The sequence below is a fragment of the Rana temporaria genome, chromosome 13 (assembly GCF_905171775.1).
Source record: "Rana temporaria chromosome 13, aRanTem1.1, whole genome shotgun sequence".
Classification (NCBI taxonomy): Eukaryota; Metazoa; Chordata; class Amphibia; order Anura; family Ranidae; genus Rana; species Rana temporaria.
The window spans coordinates 52,442,894-52,465,161 of record NC_053501.1 but is presented as its reverse complement, the minus strand read 5'-3'; the positions used below and the strand labels follow the sequence as shown (position 1 = coordinate 52,465,161).

The window sequence follows — 22,268 nt, the reverse complement described above, 5'->3', positions numbered from 1 at the left end:
AAAATGCTATAAATCTATCCCCTATTTTGTAGACGATATAACTTTTGCGCAAACCAATCAATAAACACTTATTGCTTTTTTTTACCCCAAAAAATATGTAGAAGAATACGTATCGGCCTAAACTGAGGGAAAAAATAGTTTTTTTTATAGATTTTTGGGGGATATTTATTATAGCAAAAAGTAAAAAAATATAGAATTTTTCTCAAATTGCCGCTCTATTTTTGTTTATAGAGCAAAAAATAAAAACCGCAGAGGTGATCAAATACCATCAAAAGAAAGCTCTATTTGTGGGGGAAAAAAGGGCGTCAATTATGTTTGGGAGCCACGTCGCACGACCGCGCTATTGTCAGTTAAATCGACGCAGTGCCGAATTGCAAAAATTGATCGGGTCATTTGGCAGCCAAATCCTCCGGGGCTGAAGTGGTTAAACAGCGACATCGCTGAAAGCTGAAAATTGGCTTGGGCAGGAAGGGGGAATGTGCCCAGTATTGAAGTGTAGCGCAGTGCTGCTGAATAGCAAAAAAAAAATGCCCAGGTCATGAAGGGGGTAAAAGGTCATGAAGGGGATAAAAACCTTCCAGAGGTCAAATGGTTAAAAATGTTAAATCTTATATAAAGTTTTCGTATTTGGGTTAACATAAATATACAGTACAGCGTCACAGGGACTCGATACACAGGCTGCCATCTCTTTATATCCCATAGATGGCACTGCTGCAGCACTTTGGGCATTGTCATGTGACAAAGACCACGTGACAAGCAAGGTGTTCAGCGCGGCCATGTTGGAAGATGGCAGCTGCATGTGCGGTATGGAGGAGTGTGCAGGATCTGGCACAGGAGGTCCGGGGTGAGTACTCTGCATGTGACTGAGGAAACCCGAGGCTGCTGTGTATGAATATCTCTCACCGCTCTGTGTAAGATGATGATGATCACATTCTATTAAAGCAGACCTTCGCCCTAATAACTGTAATCTTATATCCCCCCCCCTCCCGTTTTTTTTATTTCATTTATTTATGTTGCTGAAACACTTGAATAAAAGTGAAGCAGCACTTCTTGCCTAGGTGGGGCTTTGTCATTGCCCCTGGCTTGTGCGCACACGTGCCGCAGACTCAGAGTGGCGGTGCATCCATTAAGGGCGCACGGGTGCCACCCCCTCTATGAATAATGGATAGATTCATGCATTGCAGAAGCTGTCCATGGCCGCCACCCCTTATTCAGGTGTCCTGCCCCATTTCGGACACCGGGCACCTGCATCACAGCGGTGGGGTGTATTTTTGAAGCACCTGATTAGAGCCAGAGGCTCTACTAGGCTTCAAAAGAGGTGGACTCTGAGCCCAGACCATTAGGCTCGGAGTCCACCCAGGTGTGTTAGAAAAGCAAATGAATCTTCGCTTTTCTAACACTGAACCGCCAATCGGGAAGTGCGGGTCTGTTACCTGTCACCAGATTGGCTGAAAGGTCAGGCGCTGCTATTGGATGCCTATCAGGTGGAGGAGAGGAGACGCATGGAGGACACAGCTCACCACTGTCTGACCCGTGCAAGGTCCCACAGCTCCCCGCCGTCACCTGCATGCCTGACCCGCCACGAGATAGGGTAAGTGCCAGTCAGATGGCGGGCGGTGGGGGGCACAGTGTCGGCGATTGATGGGGCACAGTTGGGGCATTTGGGCACAGCGGCAGCATTTGATGGGCACATTGGCAGCATTTGGGCACATTGGCGGCATTTGATGGGCACATTGGTGGCAATTGATGGGCACATCGGCTGCCATTTGGGCACAGCAGCAGCATTTGATGGGCACATTGGCAGCATTTGGGCACATTGGCGGCAATTGATGGGCACAGTGGCTGCCATTTGATGGACACAATGGCTGGCATTTGATGGGCACATTGGCTGCAATTGATGGGCACATTGGCAGCATTTGGGCACATTGGCGGCATTTGATGGGCACATTGGCAGCATTTGGGCACAGTGGCTGTCATTTGGGCACAGTGGCTGGCATTTGATGGGCACATTGGCAGGAATTGATGGGCACATTGGCTGCATTTGATGTTTTTTATTTTCAGTATTTTCCAGAATTTTTCAGTTTGTTTGCACCACCCAAAAAATGTGAGCACCAGCCGCCACTGCTCAGATCCTGAGAGAGCCCTGCAGAATATCTGCCCAATGCGTGTGTTTTTTGCCGTGCACACGCAGAGACCGCTAATGGGAAAGCTGGAGACCTACCCTTTGTGCATGCGTGCCATTTCCATGGCACATGCATGGACAGGCTCTGCCAGGACCCAAAGGCTGCGCAGAACCAGTGTGAGCATGCGCCAAAATAGCGGTGCCCAGGGGAGGCGATGCCAAAAATGAAGATCTGCTTTAACCACTTTGCCTGTGAAGATTTACCCCCCCCCCCCCAATTTATGGCCAGGCCATTTTTTGCAATATGGCACTGCGTTACTTTAACTGACAATTGCGCGGTTGTGTGACGCTGTACCCAAATAATATTGATGGAATTTTCTTCTATACAAATAGAGATTTCTTATGGTGCTATTTGATCATCTCTGTGTCTTACATTTTTTTTCGCTATAAAGAAAAACTATTTTGAAAAACTTTTTTTTTATAGTTATAGTGTCTACAAACTATGGGATAATTTATGGATTTTATATATATATATATGTCGGAAATCAGCAACTTATAGCGCAACTGCGATATTGCAGTGGACAATCGGACACCTAACACTTTTGACACTTTGTGGGAACTAGTGACACTAATACAGTGATCGATGGTAAAAAAAAATATGCACTGTCACTGTACTAATGACACTGACTAAAAAGGGGTTAAACATCAGGGACTGGCCATCGGCACTACAGGGAGTTTCCCGGTGGGCCGGTGGCTTAGTGGGCCAGCTTCAGTGACAGCGGACCGCCGCCCCCCTCCGCTCCTCTGTCTCTCCCTCCCCGCAGTGCTCACCTGGGGGGGGGGGGACAGAGAAGCAGGGGAAAGACCAGAGGAGCAGGGGGGGTGACAGAGGAGCATGGGGGACCAGAAGGAGCACGGGGGAGGAGACAGACAGCTGACTCAACAGCTATGGCCTGGGAGTTTCTCACTTCTGCCTAATCTTGTCCCATGGGGGGGGGGGGGGCACCGAATAGATTCTTTCTAGGCATGGATCCCTTCTTTGCAGGAACACAGAATCCATCCATCCCACCTGCCTTTTCCTTGTACATACAGGCAAGTTTTATTATAAGCCTGCTGGGAGGAACTAGTGATCAAGCAGTGTTTACTACCGCTTAAAAAAACAAACAAAAAGGGAATGTAGGAGGGTGGCATCAGTGGGCATGCTTGCCAGATCCAGGGAAAGCTAAAGATATGCTTATGTACAGTGTTGGGGAGTCCAATTGTGAAGTCCAATAATGTCAATGCCGTGCCAGAGAACCTGGTAATTAGGTGAATCCATTAATTTTATTTTATTTAAATTTTCTATGGCTTTTACCTCCTAGTTTTAATCAGGAGGTGTGATGCTTGCAGATAAGAGGACATTGCATTTTCATGCCAACCTGCAAAATGAGATAAAGCAAATGTCATGTGTGATATTACTGTCTTCTTTAGAGCTCCATGGATCAGACGATATCTCTTACTTGGAGGATCCTCCGACAGCGCTGCAGTTTCATCGGGATTGGCTGAGCCCAAACAGACCATGTGTTATACGCAACGCCTTCAACCACTGGCCAGCCCTACACAAGTGGACGTTCGATTACCTTCGGTACGGGAGCTGTAGCTCTGACGTGTTTCAGGTATAGGTGATATTCTTGAGTATTATATATATGAGCAGAAAATTTGTGTGATATGGAAGGTGTGTCAGCACATTAGGTAACATAAACCGAGTGCTTCTTTGTAAAAAGCGCAAAGAAGCACTCTGGACGATTCACGGGTCACGAGTAACAACCTGGGCCCAGATTCACGTAGGAGGGTGTATCTTTGTGCGGGCGTAGGCGTATCGTAGATACGCTACGCCGCCGTAACTTAGAGAGGCGAGTACCGTATTCACAAAGAACTTGCGCCCTAAGTTACGGCGTCGTAGCGTAAATGGGCCGGCGTAAGCCCGCCTAAGTCAAACTAGGCTGGTAGGGGGCGTGTTGTATGGTAATGAATCGTGACCCCACGTAAATGACGCACCTAACGAACGGCGCATGCTCAGTATCACGTCAAATTTTCTCCCTAACTTACCCCGGCTCAATGTTTAGTCGACGTGAACGTAACCTATGCCCATCCCCATTCACGGACGACTTACGCAAACAACGTAAAATAGGACGCTGTTTCCGACGTCCATACCTAACATGACTTACCCCTACTTTATGAGGGGTAAAGTTACGCCGGTCGGACGCCTTACATAAACAGCGTATTTTAATACGCCGGGCGCAAGTACGTTCGTGAATCGGCGTATCTAGCTCATTCGCATATTCAACGTGGAAATCAACGGAAGCACCACCTATCGGCCAGCGTAAATATGCACCTAAGATACGACGGCGTAAGAGACTTACGTCAGTCGTATCTTAGACAAATTCTGGCGTATCTGATTCTTTGAATCAGGCGCCGAGATACGACGCCTCACATTCAGACTTACGACGGCGTATCTGGAGATACACCGTCGTAAGTCCTTTGTGAATCTGGGCCCAGGAAACATTTTCAACAGAGAGTTCATCTGGTGGCTTAGATCTGGGTTCAGTACATCCAGCATATTATTGGGGTGCATGCATTTATGTTGGTTTGTGACACGCAGACACTGATGAGGCATATGTAGGGCATACATCAGTCTCTAACCTGGTGACAACCTTTCAGAGTGTGACATCTGTCACTCAACAGTTAAATCCCGCCACTCAAACAGTATTGTGTTTGTAGACAATTAGGCAGATTCACAAAGAGTAACGTCGGCGTAGCAGTAGATACGCCGTCGTAACTCTGAATCTGCGCCGTCGTAAATTTAAGCGTATTCTGGAAACCAGATACGCTTAAATTAGGCTAAGATACGAGCGGCGTAAGTCTCCTACGCCGTCGTATCTTAGGGTGCATATTTATGCTGGCCGCTAGGTGGCGCTTCCGTAGTTTTCCGCGTCAAATATGCAAATGAGCAAGATACGCCGATTCACGAAACGTACGCCCGTCGCAATTAGTTACGCCGTTTACGTAAGACATACCCCGGCGTAAAGATAAAGCTGGTCTCTAGGTGGACATCGGAACAAGCGTATCTTTTTACGTCGTTTGCGTAAGTTACGTTCACGTCGTAGGCAGTGTTCAACGTATCTTAGGCATTCTATCCGACGCACGCGCACTGGGATACGTCCACGGACGCCGCATGCGCCGTTCATTCAAAACGTCAATCACGTCGGGTCACAATTCATTAGCATAAAACACTCCCACCTCTTCACAATTTGAATTAGGCGGGCTTACGCCGGCCGATTTACGCTACGCCGCCATAACTTAGGACACAAGTGCTTTGTGAATACAGCACTTGCCTCTCTAACTTACGGCGGCGTAGCGTATATGAGATACGCTACGCCTGCCTAACGTTAGGCACAGGTACGTGAATTTAGCCAAATGAATCATTGAGGGTAATCTTATGTCCCTGTAATGAGTAAAAAGTATTCATTTATTTATGACAAGCAGCTGATAAACAACCGACAGCTGTGCTAACCCCAGTCCTGACTGTCCATTGTATCCATGTTTCTATATTCAGGACCTGTATAGGATCCAAGAATGTGAGTGTGGCTGTGACTCCCAATGGCTATGCTGATGCCGTATACAAGGACAAGTTTGTCATGCCGGAGGAGAGATCCATGAAGCTGGCACATTTTCTGGATATCATTGAGAAGAAAACCAGCAGCCCAGGAGTGTATTACATCCAGAAACAGTGCTCCAATCTGACAGAGGAGTTCCCAGAACTGATCGGAGACGTGGAGAATAATATACCATGGATGAGCGAGGCTCTAGGTAAGTCCTCGTTATCAGTGGGGGGGGGGACCCTAATAATTCTAGTGCTAGACCTGCTCTGTACCTCTAAACAAGTATCCTGTAACAAAAATTCAAGCGTTGCCTATGGAGATTTGTAAGTACCATAGTTTGGAGCCATTTCACGAGCATGCGCAATTTTAAAGTGTGACATGTTAGGTTTCGATTTACTTGGCGCTACCTACCCTATATACAGCACAGGTAAGTGTTAGGGTCAACCTCTGCAAAGAGGTCTAATAAAGACAAAAAGTGTCAAACGTGCAAGAGGGGGGTAAGGGCATTAATGCCTGTATTAATCCCAATTGTTACTCAAAAAGTGTAAATTAATGCCCTTACCCCCTCTTGCACGTTTGACACTTTTTGTCTTTATTAGACCTCTTTGCAGAGGTTGACCCTAACACTTACCTGTGCTGTATATAGGGTAGGTAGCGCCACCACCCCTTCCTCTTTACTTTATTCACACTTTACATACCTCAGTTGGGGGATTGTATCTAGGGGGGCAGCACCCTTAGTGTATCATCTATATCCTAGGTTTATTTTTTACTATCATCTTTTATATGTTACAAAAAAAAATTGGTTATACAGTTGTGTTCAAAATTATTCAACCCCCCACTGAAATTGATTGTTTTGGCCAGTTTGACATTGATTTTGATCATTCAGTCATCCTGCTTACAATTAAATCAAAGAGGCACGTGTAGGTCAGATAAATATAACATAACATTTATAATGAAATAACCACAAATGTCTTTTCTGTGCTCACATCATTATCAGTTTTATTCAACCCCCAAGTGACATTCAATCTTAGTACTTAGTACAACATCCTTTTACAGTTATAACAGCTTTTAAACATGAAGCATAGCTTGACACAAGTGTCTTGCAGCGATCTACGGGTATCTTCGCCCGTTCGTCATGGGCAAAAGCCTCCAGTTCAGTCACATTCTTAGGCTTGCGCACTGCAACTGCTTTCTTTAAGTCCCACCAGAGGTTCTCAATCGGATTTAAGGCTGGTGACTGCGATGGCCACTCCAAAATATTCCAGCCTTTAATCTGCAACCATGCTCTAGTGGACTTGGAGGTATGCTTGGGATCATTGTCCTGTTGAAAGGTCCAACGTCTCCCAAGCCTCAGGTTTGTGATGGACTGCATCACATTGTTATCCATTATCTCCTGGTACTGAAGAGAATTCATGGTACCTTGCACACGCTGAAGCTTCCCTGTACCTGCAGAAGCAAAACAGCCCCAAAGCATGATTGAACCCCCGCCATGCTTCACAGTGGGCAAGGTGTTCTTTTCATCATAGGCCTTGTTCTTCCTCCTCCAAACATAGCGTTGATCCATGGGCCCAAACACTTCTAATTTTGTTTCATCAGTCCACAGAACACAATCCCAAAACTTCTGTGGTTTGTCCACATGATTATTGCATACTGCAGTCGAATCTTCTTATTCTTTGGAGACAGCAAGGGGGTGCGCCTGGGAGTTCTGGCATGGAGGCCTTCATTACGCAGTGTGCGCCGTATTGTCTGAGCAGAAACTTCAGTACCCACATCTGACAAATCTTTTCTCAGTTCCTCAGCAGTCACACGGGGACTTTTCTCCACTCTACGCTTCAGGTAGCGCACAGCAGTCGAAGTCAGCATCTTCTTTCTGCCACGACCGGGTAGCGTTTCAACAGTGCCCTTTGCCTTGAATTTGTGAATGATGCTTCCTATGGTGTCTTTTGGTATGTTTAACATCTTTGCAATCTTCTTATAGCCATTGCCCTTCCTGTGAAGAGTAATCACCTCTTCTCTTGTCTTCCTGGACCATTCCCTTGACCTCACCATGTTTGTAACCACACCAGTAAATGTCTAGAAGGAGCTGAGTATCACAGTCATTTTAAAGCTGCCTAATTAATGCTTATTAGGCTTTATTGCTGCTCCCTGACATCCACAGGTGTTTTCAATACCTGATTGAAAACACTTCAATGAACCTCTGTTCTTCAGAGTGGTAGTCTTTAAGGGGTTGAATAATTGTGTAAATGAAGAATTCACAAAATAAATATTTACTACTGTATTACAAAACCAATTGATGTCATTTTAGTTGCATATGCTTCTTTAAGAAGTCCTTGTAGGATTTCATTCTGAATACAATTACAAATGTACACTAAATTCCCTAAAACCCTTTACAGCATTGGGGGGTTGAATAATTTTGAACACAACTGTATATTTTTTTTTTTTTTGTTTTTTTGCATTAAAATTCAATAAGTGAATAAAAAAAAAATTGCATTTGAAAAATCTCTGCACAAATACTGCGTGACATAGCAAATTTCAATGATCGTTTATAACGAATATTTTAATTTTATTTTTATTTTACACTTTTTACATTTTTTTTGTTATTACTTTTATTCCTATTACAAGGAATGTAGACATCCCTTGTAATAGGAATGAGTGTGACAGGTCCTTTTTATGGAGAGATGTGGGGTCAGTAAGACCCCACATCTCTCCTCCAGGCTTAATTCCTTCATAACGTCGCGCCTGGGCCTCCGACGGTCATAGAGATGACTGGTGACCATCTGGTCACCAGTCATCTCTATGCTTTCCAGGCAGCTCTCCGGGCACGGGAGAGCCCGGAGAAGCACCGGATGGCGGCGGGAGGGGTGGACGTCCCCTCCCGCTGCCTATAAGAACGATCAAGCGGAGGAACCGCCGATTTGATCGTTCTTATCGTGCACAGAATCGGCGGCTGAAGACAGCGATATCTGAATGATGCCTGTAGCTGCAGGCATCATTCAGATATCACCGCACAAATTCAAGGACGGCATATGACGTCCTCCGGTGGACAAGTGGTTAATGCATAGATTGCATTAAGGTGACATTTTTTTTTTCACTTTACAACTCCATTAAAGCTAAATTGACTTTAATAATGCCGTCTTTTTTTCCCCACCATTAGGAAGGCGCCCAGATGCTGTAAATTTCTGGCTGGGAGAGTCTGCAGCAGTGACTTCATGTGAGTGACGTCATTCCAATGTTATAGTTCCAGTCAGGCAGACAAATAGATAGAGATATCCTTGTAGTGGTGTAAGAAGGGTTGCTTTAAAATTCCTACATTGGAAAAAAAAAAAGAAAATCCAAACGGTGAAGTCTTTATTGTAATGTCATGAACTTGAGACATTCTATGGTTTTAAAAAAGAAGTACAGCCAAAGCTCGTTTGGGTGTACTTCTCCTGTGGATCACTGGAGTGCCGTTTGTGTTGCACTCTTGTGATCCGTTTTCTGCAGACAGCGAGCTAAAGCCTGCTGTCGGCTGACGTCATAGATCCAGGTTCAGGAAAGATCTGACTATATGGTCGGAATCCGCCCACATGGCTAGAACGGCATTTGGCTCAACCTCTCAGTCAGCCACTGAGAGCCTGAGCTGGCCACTCCCATCCCCTCCACACCCCAGCACTCAAGTGAGCTAGGAGGGGGCAGAGCAGAGAGCTGGTGAGCAGCTCTTTACTTACGGATCTGTGAGAACTGAGTGATCAATGGTGTTTGATCGCTCAGTTTTCAGTGTTGGAGCCGGCGGGGCACAGATGCAGCCTCAGACCTAGGTAAGCATGATTCTGGGGAAAAATTATTTCCCATATTTCTCTTTTAACTTGGATGTAGTAAAAAGGGGCGATTTCTTTAATGGAGCAGAAAAGTGGATCTGTTTTTTTAAGTTTGGATATAAAGTGAACTTGTGGTGGGCCCATGTTAGCCTTAGGTTCACTGACACCACAGCCCTATCAGTAGCACATACTCATCTTACTTATTTGTCGCAGGAAGTAAAGTGACGCACCCAGAACTTCTGGGTATAAGGCTATGACACTCGCTCCACTTCCCCCCACATGACAGCAGTGATGCTTGGTGGTTGGCCTCTCAGGCACCCAGTGCTTTCATATTTGGGTCAGGGGGAGAGTCCTTAAAGCGGTGGTTCACCCTGAAAAACAAGTTTCTAGCATGTAAAAAGGTACTACAGCGCTATTACTAAAACCATATAAAATACTAAAGATAAGCTGCAGACACGTGAGGTGCACAAAACCAAAGTGAATAAATAAGAAAATATTGTGTTGCGCTGATATATGAATAAGTCAAGTGGCTATTGACGATACACGTGGGGGAGAAGCCGAGTGATGCGATCGACGGTCGAATCCGTCCTTCTGAGGAGATCGTAGCACTGAGCGGCGTTCAATGACTGATTGCAGTTGAGCCTTTTTACCATCGAGGTTCCGTGAGTGCAATCATTGTATTGCAGGGTTCATTTCCCATTTTATTACGTTATTTGCACCATATATCTTTCTTTTCTCCTTATGAGCGGCTGATATCCTGTGTTTAATCGAGGAGTCCAGAAGGGAAAGGTTTTATATATATATATATATATATATATATATATATATTTTTTTTTTTTCTATAATGACAGCTGCACACCAGAGGACTGTGGATCTCACACCTGTCTCCTATTAGCCTATGTACTGAACTGTGTTTTTTCCATGAACTATTTTTGCTGGTTCTATTAGAACTTTTTCACATTATAGTTTTTTAGTGGTTTTTGTTTATCTTTTGCACATATACCTCCCTGATTTGAGGTGTAGGGGGTTCTTATTTATGTATATGGTGTGTATATATATATATATATATATATATATATATATATATATATATATATATAATGTGTATGCAATTTTTTACTTGATTATCAGCGCAACACAATATTTTATTATTCTTTCTTAAAGCGGGAGTTCCGCGGCAAAACAGTTTTTTTTAAAGAGCATTTTGAAACGCTGGTGGTACAAAGTAATTAGTACTCACCAGTCTAATCCTCATAGCCGCAGGCATGGCGATATCCCTCCGAAAGATGAGTTATAAAATATTCTCATGGACATTGCCATCTTTAGTCAGGGCACTCTGAAGCCCTCCTGCAGTATCTTCCGGGATGCGGTGAATGCTGTCCCAGCATTCACCGCTCTATCCCGCGCATGCACAGTGTGACGGCGAGGCGCGCCGTCAACACTGCAGAGTTGCTAGGACAACGGCCGGCAGCGTCCTGAAAAGGACACTCCCCGCTGTGCCTAGCATATAAATGACCGTCACGTTCGAAATATCGCGAGATTGCTCCTCTGCCTGCTGTGTCTCGTCACCGTCCAGAGACACACGTGTTAGCTCCCAAAATCCTTTGCGGAGCTAACCGACACGCCCATTCCCGAACCCCTACAACCCGGATGTGCCTGCTCGAGATGCTGCAAAGGGGGTATGTAGATTTTTATATTTTTTTTGAACCGCCAAATCGTCAGGTACAGCGGGGGGAGTATTATATTAAACAAAGTGACCTAATAGGGTGAACCTCCGCTTTAAGTTTCTAGCATGCCATTCAGCATAGTAGCGCGAGCTACATTTTTTTTGCGCCGTACTCGCTGTTTAATCGCGTAGTAAAGTTTCAGACTCCCCGTGGGGAATGGGCGTTCTATGCAGAGGGAACGTGATTGACGGCCGGCTATGGCGCGTCACGCTTCCCGAGAAGAGCCGGAGTAGGACTCGGCTGTTCACGGCGATATACGGCGCCTGCGCACAGACATCGGAGCTGACTGCGCAGGCGCCGTGAAGAGCAAAGTCCTATTTCGGCTCTTCTCGGGAAGCGTGACGCGCCATAGCCGGCCGTCAATCACGTTCCCTCTGCATAGGAACGCCCATTCCCCTGAAACTTTACTATGCGATTAAACAGTGAGTACGGCGCAAAAAAATATATAGAGGCATACTGTAGCTCGCGCTACTATGCTTTTTAGGGTGAACCCCCGCTTTAATCCTGTGTAAGCCCTTAATTGTGCCTTGGAGCTTACACATGGCTTCTTCTCTTCGTTCCTGCGGATGAACAGAGAGGAGGAAGTGAAGGACAAGTAAGTTAGGGTACTGCAGGGGCCAGCATTAAGGAGGAACTTTAAGTCAAAGAGGAAAAAAGATCTGGTAGATCTGGGCTCCAGCACAATCTTTCCTTTCCTCTAGTTTTCATAAATCATTGTCAGTATGTACAGAGCTTTAATGAGGGAGACAGTAAAGGATATCTGTTTTTCTTTAATAGCTAAATCAGCAGATTTTTCTTTTTACAGTGCATAAAGACCACTACGAGAACCTCTATTGTGTCATTTCGGGAGAGAAGCACTTTATTCTTCACCCACCAACTGACCGCCCTCTTATCCCATATGGTATGGCAAGTATGATAAAAAAAATCTAAATCTTTCTTCCAATAAAGACCTACAATACCTGTCGCCGAGACGGCATCGCGCTGATTCTCGGCGACATGGTGCCGACATCTCGCACTCGCTGGAATAGAAAAAGCACATTCCAGCGAGCGCGTCATAGAAGCGACGGGGTCCGACTTGGATTCCCGCCAATTCTAGCCGCGGCGTTTGGTATGAATTATGAGGGGGAACTCCACGCCAAATTTTAAATAAAAAAACGGCATGTGTTCCCCCCCAGGGGCATACCAGGCCCTTAGGTCTGGTATGGATTGCAAGGAGAACCCCCTACGCTGAAAAAACGGTGTGGGGGTCCCACCACAATCCATACCAGACCCGTATCCAAGCACGCCGGCCGGTCAGGAAAGGAGTGGGGATGAGCGAGCGCCCCCCCTCCTGAGCCGTACCAGGCCGCATGCCCTCAACATGGGGGGGTTGGGTGCTCTGGGGCATGCGGCCTGGTATGGCTCAGGAGAGGGGGGGCGCTCGCTCGTCCCCACACCTTTCCTTACAGGCCGGGAAGCGTGCTTGGATACGGGTCTGGTATGGATTGTGGGGGGACCCCCACGCTGTTTTTTCAGTGTAGGGGGTTCTCCTTGCAATCCATACCAGACTTAAGGGCCTGGTATGCCCCTGGGGGGGAACCCATGCCGGTTTTTTATTTAAAATTTGGCGTGGAGTTCCCCCTCATGATTCATACCAAATGCCGCGGCTAGAATTGGCGGGAATCCAAGTCGGATCCCGTCACTTCTATGGCGGCTTTTTCCCTATCGCGGCGAGAGGGCTCCCGCGACGGGGCACCGAGAAAGGGAGCGAGATTGACACAATATCGTGGTCACCTACAGTACAGCTGTCCATTTGTGTTTACTTTTTTTTAATGCTGGATGGAATGGGGAAGGGTCTGGTTGATATTGCTGTCTGTGTCCCTGCTGGGGAGGTTTCCCTTCAGTTCCCTGACACATGATGGGAGTGATTTACTAAAGGTAAGTGCAGCAGCCCCTCTAATACTTACATGAGCCCCGTCTCTATCCAGCGATGTTGCACGAGTGCCTTGGCTACCTGGGACAGTCCCTCCTGATTGGCTGAGACACAGAAGGGGCACCATTGGCTCTCACTGCTGTCAATCAGTTAGCCAATCAGGAGAGAGAGGGGGTGGGGCCGAACCACAGCTCCATGTCTGAATACACACAGGAACTGCAGATCAGCTTGGGTGTCCCCATAGTAAGCTGCTTTCTGTGGGTGGCACTCAACAGGAGGGAGGGGCCAGGAGCACCAAAGTGGGACCAGAGAAGAGGAAGATTTGGACTGCTCCGTGCAAAATAATTTCACAGAGCAGGTAAGTATAACATGTTTAAAGAAAGAAAAATGTGACTTTAGTATCACTTTAAAGAGGAATTCTAATCCCCTTTTTGCAAACTTGTTTTCCCCTCTTACCCTTTGTTTGCTGGGTTGTTCCAAAAAAAAAAAAAACGTACCCACATGACCAATGACTTGTGCATTGTCTTGTTTAAGCCGGTCCTTCTTTGCAGCACAATGTGTCCTGCACCGCTATCTTTCTTCTCATGTCATTAGGGGGACAGCTGTCTGTCTCCTGGTTCTTGTAGTTGACCGTTGATAAAGTGCTGCATGCCTAGTTTGGTAGGGAAATTGCTAGGCTCCTGTGCAGTGTAGCAGAAATTGTCCGAAGCATCCTGAGATGTGTGGCATCAGCCTCCCAGGGGGCTTTGGGCAGGGCATCATTCCTACCTAGATCAGACATCCAAGAGTGCGGGGCCCAGAACCTACAAACATTGCTTTCCAATATATATATAAAAAAAAGGGGGTAATACCCTATCATCTCAATCAACCAATCACATGCTGGCAGTAATCCTGTTTTTTTTTTTTTTTCTCACACAGGATTGGGTATTCAAAGTCAACACAGGTTGACATTATTTGCTTTCATTCATTATTCAAAGTGAACATTCACCTTTCAGAGTGAACAGCCTCTACACCTTGGTGAATTGGGATAGGAAGTGTTCAGTTCCTTGTACGGGAATCTGTAATGTTGAACGTTTTTCTGTTATTTTATTTAAAGCTTAAACTGTGTCTGCAATTTGTTTCAGAATTATACCAGCCAGCAGTATACCAGGTAAATGAAGATGGATCATTTGTGGTAGTTGATCAGGAGTCTGCAGAAAAGGTAACCTATTTAGTTGTTTTCAGAATGTAAATGGCAATTGGAAGCTTTGCAAACGTCTGTGTCACCGCACTCATAGCATTGCGCTGCCATCATAGGGTTGAATGTACAGCATATGTTGGGGCCCCACATATAACATTTTGACAAGGGGCTGTGCAACTTTGTGGGTAAAATCTCATTGGATGAGAGACAGGTGAGTATAAAGCTCACAGGGGGGTAGGGGCAGGTCATGGTACAATGGAAGTGGAGCAGTTGCACATTAGGCCTCTTTCAAGCGGGGAATAAATGCCATACGCCCATGCAGGGCCGAGTTTACCTGCACAAGGATGTACAATTGTTCTGTTTATCTTTGTGCAGGCAGTCCCAGTGATGTCTTTTGGGATACAGCAGCTGCATTGTTCCAATATGACATCTGTGTGGGTGCATGTCCTCACACACATAGGGCGAGTTCAGGGACATGCACCTGAACCCACATGGATATCATATTGGGACCCAGCAAATGCACAGCCCCTGTGTCCCAATAGACATCAATAGGACTGTTTGCCTATTTATTTTACTGTGATATTGGGCCCTGACTTCATAGATGAGCTCCACCCACTGCCACCTTCTTGTCCAATGAGTGCCTTTTACCATCTCTTAAAGTGATTTTAAAGTCAGAAGGTTTTTTATCCTAATGCATTAAGATAAAAAACTTTCCGTGTGCAGCAGCCCCCCTAATACTTACCTGAGCCCATCTCTATCCAGCTATGTGCACGAGTGCCTCGGCTGTCTGGGACTCTCCCTCTCGATTGGCTGAGACACAGCAGCAGCGCCATTGGCTCTTGCTGCTGTCAATCAGTTAGGTGGCCAATCGGAAGAGAGAGGGGCGGGGCCGAATCATGGCTCCATGTCTGAATGGACACACGGAGCTGCGGCTCAGCTTGGGTGCCTCCCATAGCAAGCTCCTTACTGTGGGGAGCACTTGACAGAAGAGAGGGGTCAGAAGCACATAAGAGGGACCCGAGAAGAGGAGGATCAGGACTGCTCTGTGCAAAACCATTTCACAGAGCAGGTAAGAATAACATGTTCGTTATTTCTAAAGAAAAATAAACAAGACTTTAGTATCACTTTAAGTTCGTGGAATGACCGTAGACAGGGTTAGCCAGGCAGTCAATGCAATTCATGCTCTGCCAACTTGCATCTGACAAAATCCAAATGGTTATAAGGGCAAAAGTTTGTTATTATTTTTATTTTTTTTACCATAATGCATTCTCTGCATGAAGGTAAAAAAACCTTTAAAAAAGCGGCTCCCCCAGCCCTGCCTTAAAACGGATGTCTGCTGAAAAAAAAATATTAAAAGCCAGCAGCTACAAATACTGCAGCTGCTGACTTTTAATATTGGGACACTTACCTGTCCTGGAGTCCAGCGCCGTCCGCAGCAGAGGACGAGCGGTCGCTCGTCACTCTGATGCCCCCCCCCCCCCGCCATCCACTGTGAGGGAACCAGGAAGTGAAGCGCTCCGGCTTTACTGCCCGGTTCGCTATGGCGCATGCGCGAGTCGCGCTACGCCTGCCGATTGGCTTCCGCTGTGTACTGGGAGCCGAGTGTTCCCAGAACACAACGGGGGGGGGGACGGGAGGTGACGTCATGCCGCAGTCTGCACGAGACTGTGTGGCCGGAAGTGGGTGCAAATACCTGTCTTTAGACAGGTATCTGCACCCCCTCCCCCTGAAAGGTGTCAAATGTGACACTGGAGGGGGGGGGATAGTTCTGATCAGTGGGAGTTCCACTTTAGGGTGGAGCTCCGCTTTAAACACTTACCTGGGCCATTTCTCGTTCAAGCACTGTGCCTGTCTATAGCAGCTCTCCTTCCCTCTTCCTCTTCTCACAGGAGACTTGGCAACAGCGGGAGCCATTGGCTCCTGCTGCTGTCAGTCAAATCTTGTGGGGAGGAGGCAGGGCCGAGCCGCACTGTGTATGTGTGAGCGCACACAGGGTGATCAAGCCTGCACAAGTGTCCCCATAGCAAGTGGCTTGCTATATTAGACCTCGGAAAAGAGGAGGAGCCAAGATCGCCAACAGTGGCCCTCAGAAGAGAAGGTCCAGGTCTGCTCTGTGCAAAACTTTTTCACAGCGCAGGTAAGTATAACATGTTTATTATTTTTAAAACATTTTTGTTTAGAACTGCTTTAAGTAATCCAGGTACCCAAAGTTTATAACTGCATTGAATTAGTTAAGGGGTCTCATTTTGGTAAAACTAGATAAAATGTTTAAAAAAAAAAAAATATGACATCTGGCCTTTTCACAGGTGCCTTGGATCCCTGTTGATCCACTGGATCCAGATCTGAGTATGTACCCAGCATACAGTCAAACGCGGCCACTGCACGTCACTGTTAGGGCTGGAGAAATGCTGTATCTACCTTCTCTGTGGTTTCACCACGTGCGCCAGTCCCATGGCTGCATTGCAGGTAAGGTATAGGAGAGGTTTAGGGATCAAATGTACAATTGTGACAGGGCCCCCCTCATTTCTTCAAGTGGTATATTAACGCCACAGGGATCACTGACTATGGTGACTTTGAATACTGATTGTCCTTTCTTGTGAACCAGGATCGGTAGAAATTGTTATAACACAGATTAGAATTGCCATCACAGACAAGATTTTAGTAGAAATAGGGATCTTTAAAGATTTGCTGCGCAAATGTCTCAAACATTAATTTAGCTGTCACTAATAATCCTGTATTTTGCCTAATATGTTTTTTTCCTATAATTGTCCACTTCATCAAGTGGCCATAATGTGTCATTTTCCTGAAATACCTCAATCGGGTGAATTTTGCATTATGGTCACTAGATGGAGCTGATGATCTTAAGAAATAAACATACAGGCCCGGATTCACAAAGCACTTACGCCGATGTATCTCAAGATACGCCAACGTAAGTACAAATGTGCGCCGTCGTATCTATGCGCCGACCCACATACTAAGATATGCCTAAAAATAGGCTTCCTACGACCGTCGTAACTTGCCTATGCCGTCGTATCGTGGGCACATATTTACGCTGGGCGCATTTGCCGCTCCCATTGATTTTCTATGCAAATAAGGGAAATACGCCGATTCACGAACGTACTTGCGCCCGGCGAATAATATACGCGGTTTGCGTAAGTCGTACGTTAGGCGTAAAGTTATTCCCCATATATGAGGCGCAACCCATGCAAAGGTATGGACCAGGGAACACAGCCGTTGTATTTTACGTCGTTTACGTAGTACATGAATAGGGCTGGGCGTAGGTTACGTTCACGTCGTAGGCAGTGATCCGTCGTATCTTAGGGAGTAGTTCCGACGTGATTGTGAGCATGCGCACTGGGATACGTCCACGGGACGGCGCATGCGCCGTTCGTTTTAAGTACTTGTATGGCACTCGGCCCATCATTTGCATGGGGTCACGCCTTATTAGCATGGCTCGCGCCCACGTCCACCTTCCCACAGCTTACGCTGAGGAAACCCAGCGCAGTTTGGGAGGCAAGAGCTTTATGAATTCGGTGCTTGCCTCTCTGCGTAATGTCGGCGTAGCGTATATTAGATACGCTACGCCGGCATAAATATGCGCCAATGTATGTAAATCCGGGCCACAGTGGGTAAAATAAGTATTGAACATGTCACATTTTTCTAGGTAAAAATATTTTTTTAAATGTGCTATTGGCATGAAATTTCACCACATGTTGGTAACAACCCATGCAATTCATATATACAAAGAAACTAAAACAAATACATTCAGAAATTTAGTTATGCGTAATAAAATGGAATGATACAGGGGAAAAAGTATTGAAAATATGAAGAAAGGGAGGTAACAAAAGGCATGGAAAGCCAAGACACCAGCTGAAATCTATCAGTAATTCGAAAGCAATCCTGACCCTTGTCAGTGCAAATTAATATCAGCCGGTTCAGTCTCAACTGATGGCCTATAAATAGATGTCTCATCACCAAGGTGTCACACAAGATACATCTCGACGAGCAAAAGCAAAGAACTCTCTCAAGACCTTTGCAACCTTATTGTTGCAAAACCTGATGGCATTGCTTACAGAAGGATTTCTAAACTTCTGAATGTTCCAGTGAGCACTGTTGTGGCCATAATCCGGAAGTGGAAAGAACATAATTTCACCATAAATGGGCCACGACCAGGTGCTCCTCGCAACCTTGATAAAATAACCTTTCTTTCTTTCTTTTTCTTTATTTATTTCTTTTTTTATTTCTTTTCTCTTTTTTTTCTTAAATAGAATCCTCATCTTAAATTTGTCTGGAGCTGCTTACTTTTTCCACCCATTCCCTGTGACATCATGTTAACCTTTCTGTACAGAGATGGCAACTTACAATAATCACTTTTAAAATGTGTTGAGACTACGTAACTGCTTATATCAACACTGTGATTCTGGTGTGGAATAATCTTGCTATAAAATGTCAACAAGGGAAGAGGCGCCTCTGGGTGTAGTAGTTTAAAACACAATTTATTATAAGCACAGGTAATGGTCACTCACATTTTAGAAGTGACAGGTAGGCATGTAAAAAGTTCCCAGGGAGGGAAGGGTGTCATCCGGCCGGGGTGCATACCCGGTGACGTCATCATCCTACGCCTGCTGTCCACCAGCGTTCCAAGCCTCGGTTTGAGGATCGCCTATCGCAGCCAGCTTTCTTCACCAGCGATGGAAAGATAACCTCACCGTATAGCGCTCCAGCAGGACCAGGAAGTGAGCGACGGCCGGATGACACCCTTGCCTCCCTGGGAACTTTTTACATGCCTACCTGTCACTTCTAAAATGTAAGTGACCATTACCTGTGCTTATAATAAATTATGTTTTAAACTACTACACCCAGAGGCGCCTCTTCCCTTGTTGTCTTTTATAGAATTGCAACATGGTTTGTGTTCCCCTCTGATGGCAGCCCTGAGAGTGTGTACCCCCATCAAACTTTACAGACTTTTTTACCCCTCTTGTCAGACCTTGTAATGTATTGCTTGCTGACACTGTCCATCTTGTGTACCTATGGTGCTCATTTGATGCCTGATGCATTGGCTTTACTGCGCATTTTTTACTTGTTTTGATATAAAATGTTCTCATCACTAATAAAGCGTAGACTAGTTAGGATAATGGTAGCCATTGCAAATCTTGAGTCAATGGATGTCAACATCCTGAGCCCTTCCATTCCTGCTGTCAGTGGACACTGTACAGTGGCTGTGATGACTGTGGCAGAGGTCTGGTTTACCCTGAAATGGTGCGCTTTCCTTCCTCTTAGGCTGGGTTCACACTGTTGTGTTGTGGTAACACAGGAAGGTGTGCTTAGGTGTGCTACAGTAACATTCATTCTTAATGGCACCCTAACACACCTTTCCAATGGATGAGTGTTATAGCGCACCACAACACACTGTAATGCACTACCATGCATTGTAAAGTGCTGTATTAGGGGGAAAAAAGTGCTCCTTTTTTTTGGTGCATTGGACAGACCATTAAAATACATTTTCCTAGGCACAACGCATGTTAAAGCACCACAGATGTGCTGAAAACAAACATGACACTCACAAAAAACCCATATATATTATAGGGAACACCGGGAAATGGAACCTGTGTGTCAGATCGATGACTTTGTATTGGAGATTTGTCAAAAGACCTGGCATATATATATATATATTTAATGATATCTAATGTGTCTGCCTCTTACAAATACAGTATACTATAACTCTGTTTTCCTCTTCTCCTTTGAACAGTGAATTACTGGTATGACATGGAGTACGACATCAAATATCATTATTTCCAGCTGCTTGACTCTCTCTCTAACGTCATGAAAAACTCTGGATTGAACACAAATCATGAAGCTGACCAGAAAGAAAAGATGACATGACTGTCTGATACGGCTCTATTTAATACCAGCACAAGGGAAGACTATGTAAATTGTCTTATAAAAAGCAGACATTGCGACGTATTGAGCACCGCAGGACAGTACTGAATTCCAACGTCAGATCTTGGTTGTGGAGGATTACACCAGAACCTGGCTACAGATGTTACTGATTGTACAGTCAGATTGTAACTTGTGTGGCCAGTTTAACCCAAAAGTAAAGTCAGAAAGTTGTCATTATTTAAAGCATACTGTACATATTATTAAATGTTGTTGTTTCCATCCACAAAAACCTTTTCCTATGCAAGTTATTATTTTTCTTTCCTGGATGACATCATGGACGCCTGCGCAGATCGTTTCATATACTTAGCATTATGGTATGCCGAGATGTGCGCAGTGCCTATGCCCAGATGATGTTGGCTTGATCTCCAGAATAGACATGTTCTTGCAGGTCTGGTTACTTCCTGAAATCACAAGTGACTAGGAACAGCACAGGGGTTAAAGAGCCACATACAGTATATTTGTTATGCACTGCAGAGAAAGCCTTGCGGAAGTCAGATATAATGGCCCGGATTCACAAAGCACTTACGCCGACGTATCTCGAGATACGCCACGTAAGTGTAACTATGCGCCGTTGTATCTATGCGATGTGCCCACAAAACTAGATACGCCTGAAAAAAGGCTTCCTACGACCGACATAACTTGCCTATGCCGTCATATCGTGGGCGCATATTTACGCCGGGCGCATTTCCCGCTCCCATAGATTTTCTATGCAAATGAGGGAGATACGCCGATTCACAAACGTAGTTGCGCCCGGCGCATCATATACGCGGTTTGCGTAAGTCGTACGTCCGGCGTAAAGTTATTCCCCATATAGGAGGCGCAAGTCATGCAAAGGTATGGACCAGGGAACACAAGCCGTCGTATCTTTTGTCGTTTACGTTGTACGTGAATATGACTAGGCGTAGGTTACGTTCACGTCGTAGGCAGTGATTCAACGTATCTTAGGCAGTTGTCTCGACGTGCTTCTGAGCATGCGCACTGGGATGCGGCCACGGGACTGCGCATGCGCCGTTCATTTTAAGTACTTCAATGGCGCTTGGCCCATCATTTGCATGGGGTCACGCCTCATTAGCATGGCTCACGCCCACTTCCACCTACACTGGCTTACGCCGAGGAAACCCAGCATATCTTTAACAGCGAGTGGGAGCAAGCGCTTTGTGAATCCAGTGCTTGCCTCTGTGCGTTGTGCCGGCGTAGCGTAAAAGAGATACGCTACAGCGGCATAAAAATGCGCCGATGTCTGTGAATGCGGGCCTATGTGTCAAACGTAATTAAAATCCCTCTTTATGTCCCGTTCAACATTTTATATATATAATATATGCTGACATAAAGCTTTTATTTATCACTGGCCACTGATGTATGCCAAAGCCGTGTCCCATTAAGTGCAATGGAACCGTTCTCGTAGGAGCGATTTGAGGTTCCTGTGCTACTTTTGGCGCAACTTTGGTGTGACTTGCAATGACTTTTGTCGTGCCGAAGCCACGCTAGGATGTCGGCTTCAAAGTTGCGCTACAGTCGCATTGACTCCGGAGTCACGGCAGTGTGAACCGGGCCTAATGCCCAACTATAAAAAGATAAACAAATGTACCCTTAAAGTGGGCATCTCATTTAGTCTGGGGTACAGGATTAAGGAACATATGCTTACCTAACTAGTTGCTCCAGCTGGCTCCCGCTAATGCTGCAACCAGTCCCTTTCAGCTGCTCTGGTGATACTCCAGCCTACTCAGCATACCGGGTCACAAGGCAAGGTCATCCAGTGCCCAGGTCAAAGCCAACAATGTCAAACTGTGCCCCCCCCCCAGGTAGGTTAGTGGGTGGGGCTAATAAGTGTGTGCAGTGCTGAAATTATTTTAATGGTTATGGCATGTGGTAAAATAATGCCAATGGTTGTCCCCCCTCTGCATAAGAGCATTGCATCTATGGTATATGCTCATTCTGCTAACAAGACC

The 22,268-nt window shown here is 45.8% G+C and overlaps 1 protein-coding gene across 1 annotated transcript; it reads left to right on the top strand.

Moving 5' to 3' along the window:
• Positions 1–758: 758 nt before the first annotated feature.
• Positions 759–20,548, top strand: JMJD7 (jumonji domain containing 7). The gene is made up of 8 exons (XM_040333829.1): positions 759–844; positions 3,593–3,746; positions 5,718–5,971; positions 8,918–8,974; positions 12,093–12,188; positions 14,324–14,400; positions 16,686–16,845; positions 20,129–20,548. Exons 1-8 carry the CDS (start codon positions 787–789, stop codon positions 20,260–20,262), a joined length of 990 nt encoding a protein of 329 aa, XP_040189763.1. The 5' UTR covers positions 759–786; the 3' UTR covers positions 20,263–20,548.
• Positions 20,549–22,268: the final 1,720 nt, after the last annotated feature.